This window comes from Pelobates fuscus, chromosome 1, assembly GCF_036172605.1.
Source record: "Pelobates fuscus isolate aPelFus1 chromosome 1, aPelFus1.pri, whole genome shotgun sequence".
Classification (NCBI taxonomy): Eukaryota; Metazoa; Chordata; class Amphibia; order Anura; family Pelobatidae; genus Pelobates; species Pelobates fuscus.
Window position 1 is genome coordinate 95396949 of NC_086317.1, and position 16381 is coordinate 95413329.

The 16381-nt window shown below is 40.2% G+C and overlaps 2 protein-coding genes across 2 annotated transcripts in view; one reads left to right on the forward strand and one right to left on the reverse strand.

The window, feature by feature from the left end:
• AP4B1 (adaptor related protein complex 4 subunit beta 1) overlaps positions 1–16381 on the forward strand; it is a 210929-nt gene that overhangs the window by 58096 nt on the left and 136452 nt on the right. The gene's annotated exons all lie outside the window — the stretch shown is intronic.
• Positions 1–16381, reverse strand: part of LOC134600676 (5' exonuclease Apollo-like) — a 58509-nt gene that overhangs the window by 5860 nt on the left and 36268 nt on the right. Inside the window, exons 3-4 of the mRNA XM_063445053.1 lie at positions 13297–13462; positions 10852–11034 (exon numbers count right to left, since the gene is read on the reverse strand). Of these exons, the coding sequence (XP_063301123.1) occupies positions 10852–11034; positions 13297–13462 (349 nt within the window). The remainder of the gene's footprint in view (positions 1–10851; positions 11035–13296; positions 13463–16381) is intronic.

The following is a 16381-nucleotide window of genomic DNA, read 5'->3' on the forward strand; positions in this document are numbered from 1 at the left end:
GTTAGGTTTACTGGGGTCAGGTACCATCTAAGTAGAAGTTTTAAAATAAACTTCTAACAAATTAATGTTGTGAATTACTGATTTTGTGAACTTTATCGCTGAAATCCATTTAATGTCATCTAGACACAGTTCGCACTCCTCTTCCCGAGCCTCAATAATATCATAAGGAATATTCCCCAATTTATTAATTATCCTATAAGCAAGCAAATCTTTTTTTTTTTTTACTTTTATTTTAAAGCTTTTTAAATAACACTTCTTTCTCCAAAAAGTTATTTAATTTAAATAATTGAATAATTAATTTGAAGGAAGATTGGAAATTGTTGATAGATTACTAAAGGGTATTACTTTTAAATTATTTATCATCTAATGCAGATACAAAATACATCTTTCGATCCACACTCTCAATGTAATGTTACTCAGGATCAATTAAATAATTTCTATATGAATATATAAATTTAATTCAAAGGAAGATAGATAGATTTAATTCAAAGGCAGATATTTGAATCTTAGATTTTTCCACATGAAATTCAAATCCTTGACAAATGGATTCTCTATTTCATACTCAATTGTTTCCACCATAATACAATTCTCACATTTTTCTCATTAACTACATTATTTTATAAATATTGCCACTGTCAATGTGTAAAAACCATTTAACTATATGAGCAAACATTATAGAGCCGTGTATTCTGCCTACGTCTGGTACTCACAGACAACATTTTTTTCACTTCTTGAGGTTATACCAAATGCTATTTGTTCTCTCTTATAGTTCCAGATAAAGCTATTAAAAAGTTTTTGAAATTCTGCCAAGATATTTTTAGGTACGATTAGGGGAATTGACCTAAATAGTGAGTTTATGGAGAAAATAATATTTCATAGCATTAACTCCAGAAAAAAAGTATTTATTTTCATTCATTATTTTATTTTTAAATTTATTTACCATTGTTTTGTAGTTATTTTCAATTATTGTTGTTTTTAAATACCTAGATATTCCAGTGTGTTTTCTGTCCATTGAAATGTTTATAGTTAAAGCAGAGGATATGAGAACTCTGAGAACGGTAGAGAACGGTAGATTCCCGCTTTAAAATAGTTTTTGCTCACTTGTGCCAATACAGAGAGAACATATCTGAAGCATATCAGAATCATAAGGACAGTCCGGAACCTAAATGCCAGCAAATGCTTGTCGTTTCTCTATATTCAATTTATAGAAATGTACTTCAGAAAATCGCTGGATCTCGGTCATTAATGCCTTTAAAGATAATTCTGGTTTCTCCAAAGTAACTAGTATGTCGTTGGTAAACAACGAGATTTGAACACATCTATCGCCCATCCTGAAACCTTTTATTTTGAAGTTCTCTCTAATTTTTTGTTCCAAAGTGAAGGCATACACCATTGAGGCCAGGGAGCACCCATGTCTTGTGCCATTAAAAACCCAGAACCAGTAAGATATATTTCCCCAAACCTAGTATGCATTCTGATAGATACTTTTAAAGAACCCAGATCATGTCCAAAAATTGGTTTCTTAGACGAAAAGTCTCTTCTAAATACATCCAGCTGACCCTATCAAAGGCTTTTTCGGCATCTAACAACAGGGCCAGCAAGATCCATTCTGTTTATATGCAAAAAAAAATATGTCTAAAATGTTTCTTATATTGTCTTCTGCTGTTCTCTCTGGAACAAATCCTGATTGGTCACTATTTACCGGGTAATGAACAACTTTTTAAATCTATTTGCCCAAACAGTTGAATAGATCTTTGTGTCAACATGAAAGAGGTCTAAAATTTTTTATCAAAGTTTTATCCTTACCAGGCTTCAGGTAAATGTTGACGAATGTTTGTCGTCAACGTTTTTTTTAATATCTCCAATTTCATTAAATACATCTAGCAAATAACGCACTAAATCTTTATAAAAGATTTATATTTTATAAAAGTAATTAGAAAATCCATCAGGACCCAGCACTTTATTTTTTAATTTTTGGACAACTTGAATAATTTCTTGCTGTGTCAATGGTGCGTTTAAGATATTAAAATCTTCTTTGGAAATTTTAGGTAAATTAAACTTCTTTAGATATTCCTTAATTCTAGATTTAAATTCAGGTGGGCTAAGCTTCATTTAGTTTCCATTCATATTTAATTTATCCATATTAATAGTAAAACGGAATGGAATAAAATGTATAATCCTTTGTTTTTGGATTTAAAGGTCTCCATCCAAATATCCAGGGGATTATATATATATATATAAAGTAGAAAAAATACCGGCACTCTAGGTCTTCCAAGCAATGGTGTTTATTTTCAGATAATCCAAGGTCAACGTTTCAGCCCTGGTTCAGGGCTTTCATCAGGACACATAAGAAGCATTCATATAAATGACAAGCTTATATAGGACTGTATAACTTATTAAACACTCACCCGATCAGCTGTTGGGAATCAACCGCGATATCCGGCATCTATCCTCGCCCAACTGCGCATGTGTGTAGCTCCGGGAATGCCCTCCCCGTCACCATTCAGCTGGATCCCCCACGTGACGCGGCTACGTCACGTTGCCCCGACAACCGCAAATACATTGCGGCTGTGGGTAATCCTACCGTGCTTACGTAAGCCGTCGGGAGAATCCCTCCTCTCGTCCGTGAGTGGTTGATCCAGCGTGGTGACGGCAGAGTCACTTCCAAGCCCCTTCTCGCTCAGAAAATAAAAGATATAGACAATAGACAATGAGCATAAGCTCTTAGAGGGAAAATCTCTATATAATATCATCAAGGGAATCAACCCATTTATATATAATGTGATATACTCAATTCAGAGCAGTAATATTACTATATACTATATACAAAAGTAACAGTGAAAAAATGTGATAAACTATATACAGCAAAAGATGTGTATGGTGTAAAAGTGATATGTACATATGTATAGTGATATTAGAGTGTCTAAGTATTACAAAAAAAGGGATATCTATCCCTCTGTACAGTGAACAGAGTAAATATGACCATGTAGAGAAAAGTGAATACTGACTCTATTTAGAATAAGGTAGAATAATTGTTGTGTCTCATTTTAAAGAAGAATCGTGTCTTAAGTGTGGATATCTATAGGACCCTTATGCAAAGGCATCTCTTCAACTCAGTGAAAAGTCTAAAAATATACAAAATATATATAATAAAGAATAAATATAGTATAATAATCCCTTACTGTATATCGTCTCACTAATGCCACTTAAGGTAGAATATTATATAGTGGCATGATGAGAGCTTTATAGAAAGGTACTGGCAGTCATCTTCTATTCGGTTGATCCCATGCATCAGCTGTGGGGGTGTTTAAAAGTTATATCTAGTACATAATTGCAATATAGGAAATATATGTAATAAAAATATATAATAAAAATATTTGTAATAAGAACTAAAACATTCAAGGGGGAGATAATACACCCATTTTAGGGCTCAATAGATAATTCTTAATGTACGTCATAGAAAGGGGGTGAATGAGCACTTCTCATTCAACCCCTTCGGGGACAGTGTATCCAATTCCAATGTCCAGTATATTTCACGCTGCAGTAGAATTTTTCCTCTATCACCTCCTCTAGCCATTTCTGGGATGTGATCGATGGCCAAACATCTCAGGGTAGAAAGTTGATGAGCTTTCTCTAAGAAATGTCTGGCCACAGGTTTGCCCGTCTTGCCATCACGATAGGCTAGTCGGATACTGGACCTGTGGCCTCTTATTCTCTCGCAGAGAGCTGTCTCCGTTTTCCCTATATAGCTTAGTCCACACGGACATGTAAGCTTATAGATCACAAACTCTGTGCGACAATGTATCCTATGGGCTATTTTGTATTTCTTGCCCGTGTAAGGATGAGAGAAAGTCTTAGCTGGGGTAATATGGCCACAGGTTACACAACCCAGGCATCTCACACAGCCGTTATTCTTTATTGTCGATGTTGTTGGATTATAGCAGTGTACTGGGTCCGTTTTTACTAGTATATCTCTCAAGTTCTTATTTCTCTTAAAGCAGAACATTGGTGGATGTGTAAATTGCTTTGGTAGGGTTGGGTCCTGTCGTAGGATATTCCAATTGCGTTTGATGGATTTCGTGACCTCTTGGCTTGCTGTGTGTAATTTCATAGGAAAGACCATCCTAGTGTTGCCTTCTTTCTTAGATCTTGTAATTTTCTGATTGTGTTGTAGTTTCACTTTTTGTAAGGCGTTGTCCAAATCTGGACGTTTATAGCCTCGTGTTAGAAATTTGGAGTACATGACCTTCAATTGTTCCTCACATTGTTCGCTCTGAGAGTTGTTCCGACACACTCGTAGAAACTGTGAAAGTGGAAGTGAATTTTTGAGTGATTTGGGATGGAAACTTTCGTGGTGTAGTAAGGTATTCCGATCAGTCGTCTTCGTATATAATCTATACTCTAGTTGTTGATTAATTATCCTCAACTCAACATCCAAAAACTGTATACATTTTTCTTCGATCTGTGAAGTTACTCTGATTGGAGTAGGTAGATGGTTGATGTATTCTACCAATGAATGAGCTTCCTCTTTGGACCCTCTCCATAGGATCAAGATATCGTCAATGTACCGGTAGTATATATATATATATATATATATATATATATATATATATATATATATTTTACATTCTGTATTAATGATATGCAGTTATAAAAAAACAGGCTTGAAGTGATATGTCCACAAGATGTAATAATACATGAGAATAGACAGATGTATAATAGGACATTGGTACGAAGTCTGCATTTTATTTAAAGGACCACTCTAGTGCCAGGAAAACATACTCGTTTTCCTGGCACTAGAGTGCCCTGAGGGTGCCCCCACCCTCAGGGACCCCCTCCCGCCCGGCTCTGGAAAGGGGAAAGGGGTAAAAACTTACCTTTTTCCAGCGCTGGGCGGGGAGCTCTCCTCCTCCTCTCCGCCTCCGTTCCTCCCCGTCGGCTGAATGCGCACGCGCGGCAAGAGCTGCGCGCGCATTCAGCCGGTCACATAGGAAAGCATTCATAATGCTTTCCTATGGACGCTTGCGTGCTCTCACTGTGATTTTCACAGTGAGAATCACGCAAGCGCCTCTAGCGGCTGTCAGTGAGACAGCCACTAGAGGAAATAGGGGAAGGCTTAACTAATTGATAAACATAGCAGTTTCTCTGAAACTGCTATGTTTATAAAAAAATTAGTTAACCCTAGAAGGACCTGGCACCCAGACCACTTCATTAAGCTGAAGTGGTCTGGGTGCCTAGAGTGGTCCTTTAAGGGTAGGAATTAAACTGGAATGCTCAGTGCGAATTGTAACTAGAGGGGTCATGATAACACAAAGCATGACATATGCACTGGCATTAATGATTAAACAACAATAAAAACATTGTAAAAGCCAGGGACACTCAATACCAAAGGAGAAGTATATTCTGATCAGGCTATGCAGTTAACTCAATACATTGGGCAGAATTCAAAATTGTAAGTACAAAAGGCAATATAAACATGAAGAGTACAGGCTGGGTGTTGAGTGATAATGGAATTAAGCATGCTGTGCTAACAGGAGACTGCCTATGAGTGGGATCCGGCTGGTTTAGAGACTGCCCAAGGATTTGGGCAGGTTAAATTACACATAACACAGTGGATTTAATTCCACTGGTCACTGATTACTACAAAAAAGATAAGAATAGAGAAGGACATTAATCCCTGTGTTAGAGACATAATGGTGACTTGAATGAAACAGGATCCCTTCTCTGCAATGCATCTGCGGTTCATCCAACGCCAGCAGGCCACACTCTCCTCGCCAGGACTGTGGTTCCATCCCTTCCTCACTGGACCGTGCCGGTTCTGCTGAGTGCCAAGTCGCATGAAATGGATTAGATCGCCTTGCTATTTGGCCGCGTAACTGTCAAATGGCAGTATTCTACTTCTTTCCATATTTTCTCTTTATAAGTATAATTATGAAAGCAGACAATGATATCCCTTGCAGAATGGTCTGGGGCATGTACTGGTTTGAAAATCCTGTGAGCTTTAACCAGTAAAACTGCTTTCTCTGCGATTTCATCTGATACTTCTTTAAAGAATTCATATAAATAATACTTTATTTCATCATTTTTAGACCGCTCTTTTAGACCTTCTGAGACCTCTCTAATTCTTAGGTTACATTTCCTTGAGCGGTTTTCCAATTCTACTGTTTTGTTTTAAAGCTCAAAAAAAAAAAAAACTTTAGGATTTCATATGCATCTTGTTACTTGGAGATATCAGATTTGAAAGTTTCCAATTTTCTGAATTCTCTTGGACCTTTTGATTTAGAATCTTTAATTTATTTATGGAAACTGACATTTTTTTTTATTAAATCTATTTATGATCTTCAAGTAGTTTACTTAAAAATTCTTTAGTGATTGCACCTTGTTCTGTGTGAATATTTGGTGGGAGTAATTCTGAACATTCTTTACATTGTTGTATGGTCTCTTTATCACCTTTTAAATATTTCTTGATCTTTTTGATTTGTATATTATCGAGCCAGTATTGCCACATCAGCCTTAACAAGCTTAACAACATCATACATTGTGAAATAGTAGCATGGCAAGTGAAGGAAATGCATATTTTAAAATTATGACTTGAGAATACTGTTGAGTATTAACATGCGCAGTATTTTTGTGAGAAAAACAATCACATTGTAAACTTATAATGGAGTGTGGGCTATGTCACAGGTGCTTGAGAAGGAAAACTGTCTCATGACAACCAAAATAGTGAAACCCTCTGTGACCATGAATAATGAATACTGAATGTGATTGAAATTAAAATAAGAACTAAATAAAAACAAATGAAGCGTGTCAGCTCAAAGAGAGATACATGGGCTATTAATTGCATTGAGCTGGTTTGTAGGGATATAAGTAGAGTATGTGAACACCCAAGGACACCCACAGCAGGTGATTGACTAGCAATGTCCTGGGGATAGATCAAAGGTATGTTATGAACAGGAACATATATTGTAAATCATGCCGAACTAGTGCAAACAATGTGAAGGCAGAGTATAATGGAAGCCCGAATATAATAGGGAGAAGCTCTGTTGGAATTCCAGTCAGCCGATCCACTCTAGGGGCCTCGTATAGTCCTGCTGTGATCTCGCTGTCAGCAATTGTTGCAGACCTGTCAGGTCATCCAGGAGGTGCAGCAGGCCAAGATTAGGTGAGGAGGCAGCGGTGCATGCCGTGAACGAACTGCCCAGACAGGCTTAAGGGTAGGTGCTCGGGGGCTGATGCATGTTGGCTGATTTTAAGCCACCTTAGCTAAACTTGAGTACCTCCATCTTCACCTCCACGTGTGGGCTCGCCCCAGAGTCGGAGCAGAGACCCTAAATCGGATCGTGTCCAGCAGATACCGGGGTCAGGATTCTGTTTGTTCCTGCTGAGTAGGCAGATGATTGACCGTCTTCTGCAATCGCTCTGGAAAGATTTAATCTTGCTGGTATGGTAAATCGGTGAACTCTCCAGAGCGTAACCCCTACATAACCCCTTAATATAGAGAAAATATAGTTCAGAGAAAATAATATTTATATCTAAAAACTCTCAAATTCCATTAGACTTCTCCCTCCCTACTACACAACCCTGCAAACGTAACCCCACAAACATAAATCTTCTTGCAAGCTCTTACTATCTTCTGTGGATTCCTGCACTTGGGACTCGATAATGCCGTCGGTCAGCTCTCAGACCCTCCTCGCTACTCTCCATTCAGGAGCACCTACAGACATCAGTAGAATTCAATTCAGGAAGGGGCACACTAACATCAAGGAATACAACCACCTAATACGGCTGGTCTAGGCCAAGCTGGTAAGACCCAAAGGCAAAGCTTAAATATTAAAAAATGTCCTGAGCACTCAGAGTTTATCGTCAGCAGGTCCCCCAGGTGTCATCTGGGTTCTGAATCTGAGTTTCAGGAAGCATGGAGTGCCGCCAGGCAGGGGCGCTGCTGATTGGCTAGAGATGTCAGCGATATGCCTGGGAGTGCTGGAGATCGGCGCTGGAGGCAATCTCTGGGATTAAGCTGTTTGGGGGCGTCTGGGCAACATAACAGCTTTCTTAAGATGAAGTTGTTATGGTGTTATGAAGTGTCCCTTGTAATGGATTGCCTGGCACCCTGACTGGGTACCTTCATTGACGGATGCTCCTAGTGCTTCCCGAGGGCTCCAAGCACTCCACTAGACATCATAACCACCGCAGACCCCACGAACCACCGCAGCTTGGCTGGGATCTCGCCGTCTTCCACCCACTCTGGACCCAAGACCAGGATCCAGCTTCCCGTAGGTAGACCTCTCTTAATCCAGAGAGCAGGAACAGAAACAAGCTCTTACAAGAGCTTAGTGATTATACTCTGGGGAGTATAGTGATTATAGCAATCCCCAGAGTGTAGGTAGTTCTCCAATCCCCCCCAAACATGAGCCAAGACTTCATGAAGTCTGTTTAATGCAAGCCAGCACTTCCAATTTATGCAATTCCTCAGGCCAGAGGCACACCCCCTGGACCTGATGGAACACCGCATTCCCAATTGTACAGACCAATAAGAACAAACATACAGTCTGTGACACTCCCGTGTACAGCAAACAATCCCTCCCCTCTGCCTGGGATATAATTAAAGTAGCTAATAGAATAACCTAATTATCCACAGGCAGAAAAACACACATTTTTTCCAAAGGGCAGAAGACCCCAAAACATAACATATCCCCATAAAATATACTTAAAAATCACCCAGATCGGTTCAGGGGTTCAAAAGTTCCTTGGAAGTCTCGTTTAACTGACTGCACGCATATTTTCATGCCTAAAATAGTTCCAGAGAATAAGGCTGTGCGGCCGGTCTATTTCCAATAGTTCAAATACCATTCGAATTATCGAAGAAACTGATGAATGACCATAGTCTATGTGTGTCCCTGGTTCGTGGACTTTAATGTACCGAACGCCACTGCATTTGTATGAAAAATAAATGAATGACTGGAAGTCCCAGCGGTGTTCGTGTAATATAGTGTCCGAAAATAGTTCCAAGCGATTGACGACAAAACACTGCTGGCCGTTCGACAGTTTAAGATGGTCGTCGGGGTTAAGTAAACACAGGGCTTGGTAATTAGGCATGGTCACTCCACAATATCCAGGCTGTGGGAATCAATACAGTGAAATAATGATACTAAAAAGATATGCTGAAGTTTTAACTGCAATTTGAAATCCTCATATAATTCTTACTTCCAATGATGATGAAAAGTCATATCCTACCCTCTATCTCTATCAGAGTGTTGGGGTGGACAAACATAAAATGGGGGGCTGGACAGACAGAAACATGGGGCAGAAAGAGAATGGGTGCCTGGACAGACATGAGAATGAGGGGGTTGACAGAAAGATTGGACACAACTGGGGGTAAATGGGGAAAGGAGGTACAAATTATATTGTACTAGCCACAGGGGGTGGGCTTTGGAATCCATAAACCTCCTTACATCATAACCACTACAATAAACTGGTCCTTGAAGAGGAAATGGGGGAGGGGCTTCAAATCACATATCCACCCTGAGTGCAAAATACCTTAGGTATGCCTCTACACTTACCAATCACTATATCATGTTCTGGATGCTTTTCAATGATTTCTTTTATCTGATTGGATGCTTCCTTGCGAGAGGGGAGTTTCTGAGCAGGGTTACAGTTTGTATTGTCCAAATACAAAACATCAGTGGTCTTTTTGTTCTGCAAGGGTGGGCAATTCAGCATAGATGGGCTGTAGCGGAAATCTCCTATATAAGAGAAATGGCCATAGTCTATGTGTGTCCCTGGTTCGTGGACTTCAATGTACCGAACGCCACTGCGTTTGTATGAAAAATAAACGAATGGCTGGAAGTCCCAGCGGTGTTCGTGTAATATAGTGTCCGAAAATAGTTCCAAGCGTTTGACGACAAAACACTGCTGGCCGTTCGACAGTTTAAGATGGTCGTCGCCACGTGTTCATGCATACGAACGGCGACCACCCAGCCGTTCGTAAATTAAGCTGCAGTTAACCACAGCTTCTGGGAGTTTAACAGGCTGCACACTCCACTTGTGGGTAGTTCGGCTGTTCATCAGTTTGTTCGGTAAACGAACACCATAAGCCTGCTGAACTGTAGAAGGGAAAAGGCGCAAACAAAGCCTTTCCACAGTCCTGAATCCAGGTCTAATACATGGGCCATAGTCACAGGGCAAGAGGCTGGCAAGCAGGCCAAATCCCAGTGACGAAGGTGCTTTCATCACATCCCTATAGAGTGATGTTTCGCTTTCATGCATGATAAAGGCTCTAGTAAGGAGCCAAAACGTTGCTTTAAGCCTTATTGAAGACCTAACATTTTTCTTATATTTACAGTCATCAGGCATTTTTAAGTAAACACAGGGCTTGGTAATTAGGCATGGTCACTCCACAATATCCAGGCTGTGGGAATCAATACAGTGAAATAATGATACTAAAAAGATATGCTGAAGTTTTAACTGCAATTTGAAATCCTCATATAATTCTTACTTCCAACGATGATGAAAAGTCATATCCTACCCTCTATCTCTATCAGAGTGTTGGGGTGGACAAACATAAAATGGGGGGCTGGACAGACAGAAACATGGGGCAGACAGAGAATGGGTGCCTGGACAGACATGAGAATGAGGGGGTTGACAGAAAGATTGGACACAACTGGGGGTAAATGGGGAAAGGAGGTACAAATTCTATTGTACTAGTCACAAGGGGTGGGCTTTGGAATCCATAAACCTCCTTACATCATAACCACTACAATAAACTGGTCCTTGAAGAGGAAATGGGAGAGGGGCTTCAAATCACAGATCCACCCTGAGTGCAAAATACCTTAGGTATGCCTCTACACTTACCAATCACTATATTATGTTCTGGATGCTTTTCAATGATTTCTTTTATCTGATCGGTTGCTTCCTTGCGAGAGGGGAGTTTCTGAGCAGGGTTACAGTTTGTATTGTCCAAATACAAAACATCAATGGTCTTTTTGTTCTGCAAGGGTGGGCAATTCAGCATAGATGGGCTGTAGCGGAAATCTCCTATAAAAGAGAAATGGCGATTGATCACAGTTCACATAAAACAGGGCACTAATTAAAGGATGCATATAACCAGTATGTATAATGCAACAGTATAGGAGAATAAAAAATGAGAGACTACATAAATGCTGGATGGTGGTATATAGAATAGACAATAAAAACAATGGACTTTGATTTACAGGGAAAAGAGAAAATGGTGTCAATGTTCCAGGCTGCTGTCTTTAATCTGATTGAATAAAATGAACTAGACCACTCTTAAGTGATACCTGAGTGTGAACGTTTACAAGAAAAGAAGAGTAATAATGGTTTATGGTGATAAAAGCACAAATCTCTTGAATCTTCATATTGCCCATAATTTCCCTATTCAAACCATGGTGATATGCAGCATCCTCATAGCCATTTTTCTTCACGTACCTTGGATTTGGGCTCTTGGATTAAAGGCTAGCAAATTAAATCATTTTTGCTGAGGAGATGCATGCCATAGAAAAAAAAAAGTAAATTAGTATTTTTGGGAAGAAGAGGGAAAAAGACTATTTGTGAGATAATGTTGGCAATGTAACAGGAGAGAGCGAGAGAAGTGAAACGGGCATAAACCGAGAAAGACATTTAAAAGTTATAATATATTGGGGAAGAGGAGGGGATGAATAACCAATAAAAAGAAGAAAGGGGGAAAATATTGTAAAAGCAAAAGGGTAAACAAGTGATTTGCGGAAAGAAAATGTGACTAATTATGATTGTAAAGATACATGAGAAACACGGTGTCAGATATGTGGGGGAAATTGGTTGGTACTGGAAGAAACAAAATGCAAAGATAATATAAAATAATAAAAAGACGAACTGGCAGATGCCTTTCTGAAAGATAAAATATAATTATACAAATTTGGAGCAAGACTGAAAAAAATATTTTAAATGTAAAGTGGAACACGGTTATACATTTCAAACATACATCCGAAAAGCCAGTTGCACTATTTGGCAACTAGGCTCTTCAGGAAACAAATCCTGTTGTTTTGACTATCAGTTCAATGTGTACATTCGACTTGGAAGAGTCAAACTAGGATAGAAATAAGGGCAGGCTTTTGACTGTTCACATTCATTGGCAGAAGGCGGAGGCTATTTCTAAAATATAGATGGGGGTCGACATACCATTTTCCACCTACTAAAATTGTGGCAAGTTAACCCTCCCCACCAAGGGCTTGGTGTCAATAATAATAGTGAGGTAGCTCAAACAATCTAATACCTCCAAAATAAATTTATACTTCACTTTAGACATCTTAGTTCTTCTTAAATCTTCTTTTTTCATTTCCTAAAAAGGCTAAATAAAAGTCTCAGAAAACAGAACCAGGTCACAAAAAAAAAATCTGTGACGCAAATAATTCTATGTTAGCCCATGGTGCTTTATTAAAACTGCCAGTGGGCAAACAGTAAAGAAAAAAAAAAAACATTTATCAAGGAGGCTATTTATTGGGGATTAAGTGTTTAATAAATGGAATTGAATTGTCAAAGCCAATATTTTCAATGTAAAATATAGGCTTTGGTTTCTAAATGCAAACCAATATTTATTGGCTTCCTATAAACCCTTTTAAGGCAGTAATGTAATTGATTCAAACTATTAAATGGCTTATCGGGAGGTAATACACTGCCAACAAACACTATCAGTTGGAATTAAATTGAGGCCAAAACCATAAGATAATCAAAATACTGCCCACATCCACTATGTAGAGTTGACGTGCCTGTGATAATATTTAAAAGAAATTAAAATACAAATTGGACATTCAGCATGAAATGGAATTGTTATAACTTCCCTTGTTAAGATATAAGTATTGGGTTGATTACTGAATTTAAGCATCATACTAATTTCACCCCTAGCTGTTATTGCTTGTTTTTATACTCAGGTATATCTCAGCTGTCCTCTTTCAGATCACTGTGGTCAGAAACTTACCTTGTGTTTATTTTCAGAAACTAGAGAACCTGTTCCCTCTTCTTGATTTCCTTGTCCATTGTAATTTTTATCTGTCTCAGAAATTAAGATTCTACACCCGAAAAATAGTTTTTACTTTTTTTTTAAAGTATAAGTAGTATAAGTACAAGCTTTTATGATAGATTTTATTTTTTTGTGGAACCACATAATCCTCTTCTCTAAGACCTACAGCCACATCTTAGAATCGCATAACTTATGTTAGCAAATGACTTAATCCAGAGACAAAAGGTACATATTGCATCTTGAGGCAGTGTTTTAGCCCAGTGTCCAAGCAGCTTATTAATTACCTGTGCATAGTATAGTGCCAAAGTAACCCTCAAACAGAAACATAACGGAGCCTGGGCAATGATTGGCATCTATTAATGTGACTGTAACCGTTTCTTGCCCAGTTTCATCCAAACGCAGCATATGACACTGTCCAACCTCCAAGGGCTTGATCCATTTATTATCAACCTGAGAAATTACAAGATATATTTTTGCAAACTCTGATACAACATGATATTTACATACACAAAAAGCACAGTTCTATAATTGTATGTGGATAAGGGGACACTCACGCCAGCACACCCTGGTCCCACTGATAATAGCATTACCAGATACAAAATGACTAAAAGTAAAAGCACAGATGGTGATGGAAAAAAGTAACCATGTGACTCATTTTGGATGCCAGGCGGGCCCTTAGGCCGCTTAGTACTGCTCTCCGGGATAAGGGAATACCCTACAAATGGGGAATCCCCTTCAGCCTGCAGGCTCGGCAGGGCTTAACTTGGCACACGGTCAAGCTCCCAGATCATGTACCCCGCTCCCTCAGAGTGCTCCATCTAACTCCCTTGAGGGTTCACAACTGGTTGCTGGGAGAACCGCTTGGGCCCAGGAGGGGCGAGACCCTGCAACCCTCTACTAACCGGCTAGGCCAGATGACGCCTCCTCTCCGCTGGGAATAACAGACTTTACACTACAGCTCAGGTGGTACCTCTGGCCCCCTGCGTGGGCACACCTGGGCCTTGCCTTTCTGTAAGTACTGTGACTTCTCCTTCATATTGCCCCATTGGGCGCCATGGATAGTTCACCCCGGTCATGAGTCTCTCCTGATGCAGAGGTCCCCTAGATCTGTACTTAGCCCCCACCCACTAGAGTTATAAAACCGACCTTGAGGGTCTAACAGCTAGAAAGGGCCACTTGAGGTGGGGACCTAGGAGTTAAGTTGGGTGGGGGGGCTGCACGGGTATTTTTACACGCTTACACCGATGCTTTAGATCACAGCGAAAAGCCTAGGTATTTCTGGCCCGGCCCGGGTTGCACCCCTGTCGCTCATGTGCCCAAATCTGAGGGGTTAGATTAGCTGCTGGGGTGGCGGGTCACCGCACGGGGGGACATATCTTCCTGTGAGAGGACTTAGTGCTGGACGGTCTGAGGATGGGATGGGACTCGTTGATTTATATGGATGCCATGGGTCTGGGTGCCGGTTGGGTACTTGGTTGTGCATGATGGGGCCCTGGGAAGAATGGAGATGCCTACTTTCAATCTGTGAGGGCATGCCACTACACATGCTACTGTACATACATGACCTACATTCTGCCTATACTGTGATGACACACCAGGACCATGTCAGCTAGGTGCCCTAATCCGCCCCTTATAGCGCCACACGGGGTTTGTACCCAGCCTAGTCTGCACCAAAATTAGCAAACATGGATCTTACATGTGGATAGACCCGCCAAGCGCTCTAGACCACACTAGCTGTTAGGGTGGCGGGTTACCATATGAGGGGAAATGTCTTCATGTGGGGGGACTTAGTACTGGATGGCCCGGGGCTGTAATCGGAACCGTTGATATCTACAGCTGCCATGGGCCTGGGTACTCGTTAAGTATTTGGACGTGCAGAGTGGGGACCTGGGTAAGGGGATGGAAGGGGTGATTAGAAAATGTTAGCTGAGTGGTGATGACTACGCTCAGTTTTGGAATGCATGCTAATATATATATTATTGTTTACACATGACCTATACCCTGCCCGTACCCAGTGGCGGATCCAGGGGGGGCAACGGGGCAATTGCCCCCCCAAGATTCTCCCCTGCCAGCTAATGCAGGGCTGGCATTGTCCAAGTGCCAGCCCTGCAATGTGCCTACGGACCGGGGAGGGAGATCAGAGCTCTCCCTCCCCAGTCCGCAGGCACTTTGCTGGCAGCCGGCAGGGGAGGGAGAGAGGACCCGGGAGCTCTTACCTGCAGCTCCTCCGGGTCCTCCTCTCGCGAGTACAGAGCGTTGCCGTGGTTACCATGGCAACGCTCCAAATTTTGTGAGAGTGAACTCTAGCCCTGGAGCTACGGGCTAGAGTTTACTCTAACCACTGGGACCACCAGGGAATCCCCACCGGACCACCAGGGATCCAGAATGTCCCCCCTCCTCCCTCAGTAAAGGTAAGAAGGATCTGGAGGTGGTTTTGGTAGGACAATATATACATTATTGATTATTATTGTCCACACCCACAGTGATTTTTGTGGCACTCCTCATTCATTTTCATTTTCTTTTTATTTCTTATTTTTGTCTGTGTTTGCATTATTTTATTAACTACAATAAAGGTTAAGTTTTATTTTGAAGCATTACCCAAGGGAGGGGCTTCCAATTGGGTTGACTTAGTGTAAGGATGAGGAGTTTCCTCTTCTCTCCCTAGGTCTACCTTTTTTGTATATATTTTCTTAAGAATAAGAGGGGTTTCTGAAGAAATTACTAATGAAAAATTAAAAGAATACCTAAACAACCTATTCAAAGAAGTCCTACCTGAAATGCCTCCAGATGAACATCAAATAGAAAATTTCCATCGAATCTACAAACCTAACACAATTGCTAGTGAGTTTTTCTTCATTATCAATGAGAGATAATCTAATGAAAGCCAGTCGTATCAAACCCCGACCACATTTTATTTATAAAGATATAATTTTTTTGCAAGATTTATCCTATTTTACCAGGACTTGGAGAAAATCCTTTTCAGACTTTTTAAGAAAACATGAGATCAGATTTCAATGGGGCCTTCCGGCATCTTTAAGGTTTATTTGGAAACAAGACAATAATTTTTTTTCGGATGCAAATGAAGCAAATAGCTGGCTAACCAGTATTAAAGAAGAAAGATAAAAATACATTTTTTTTCTCTCTTCTCTCTCTTTTTGGTAAAGAGATTTTTAGACACAATTAAGCACCAATTTTGTTTTGAAAGCTTCACTTGTAAACTTTACTAGTTGAAATAGAACCTCTTCCTCTGTAAACTCACGTGTAATAAATGACTCATTATCCTTTTTCTTAACTGCGGTCCCTTTCCTTCATTTTCATCTGTAAATACCGTACAAAAATAGTCATTGAGGCAGTCAGCTAGACCTTTAT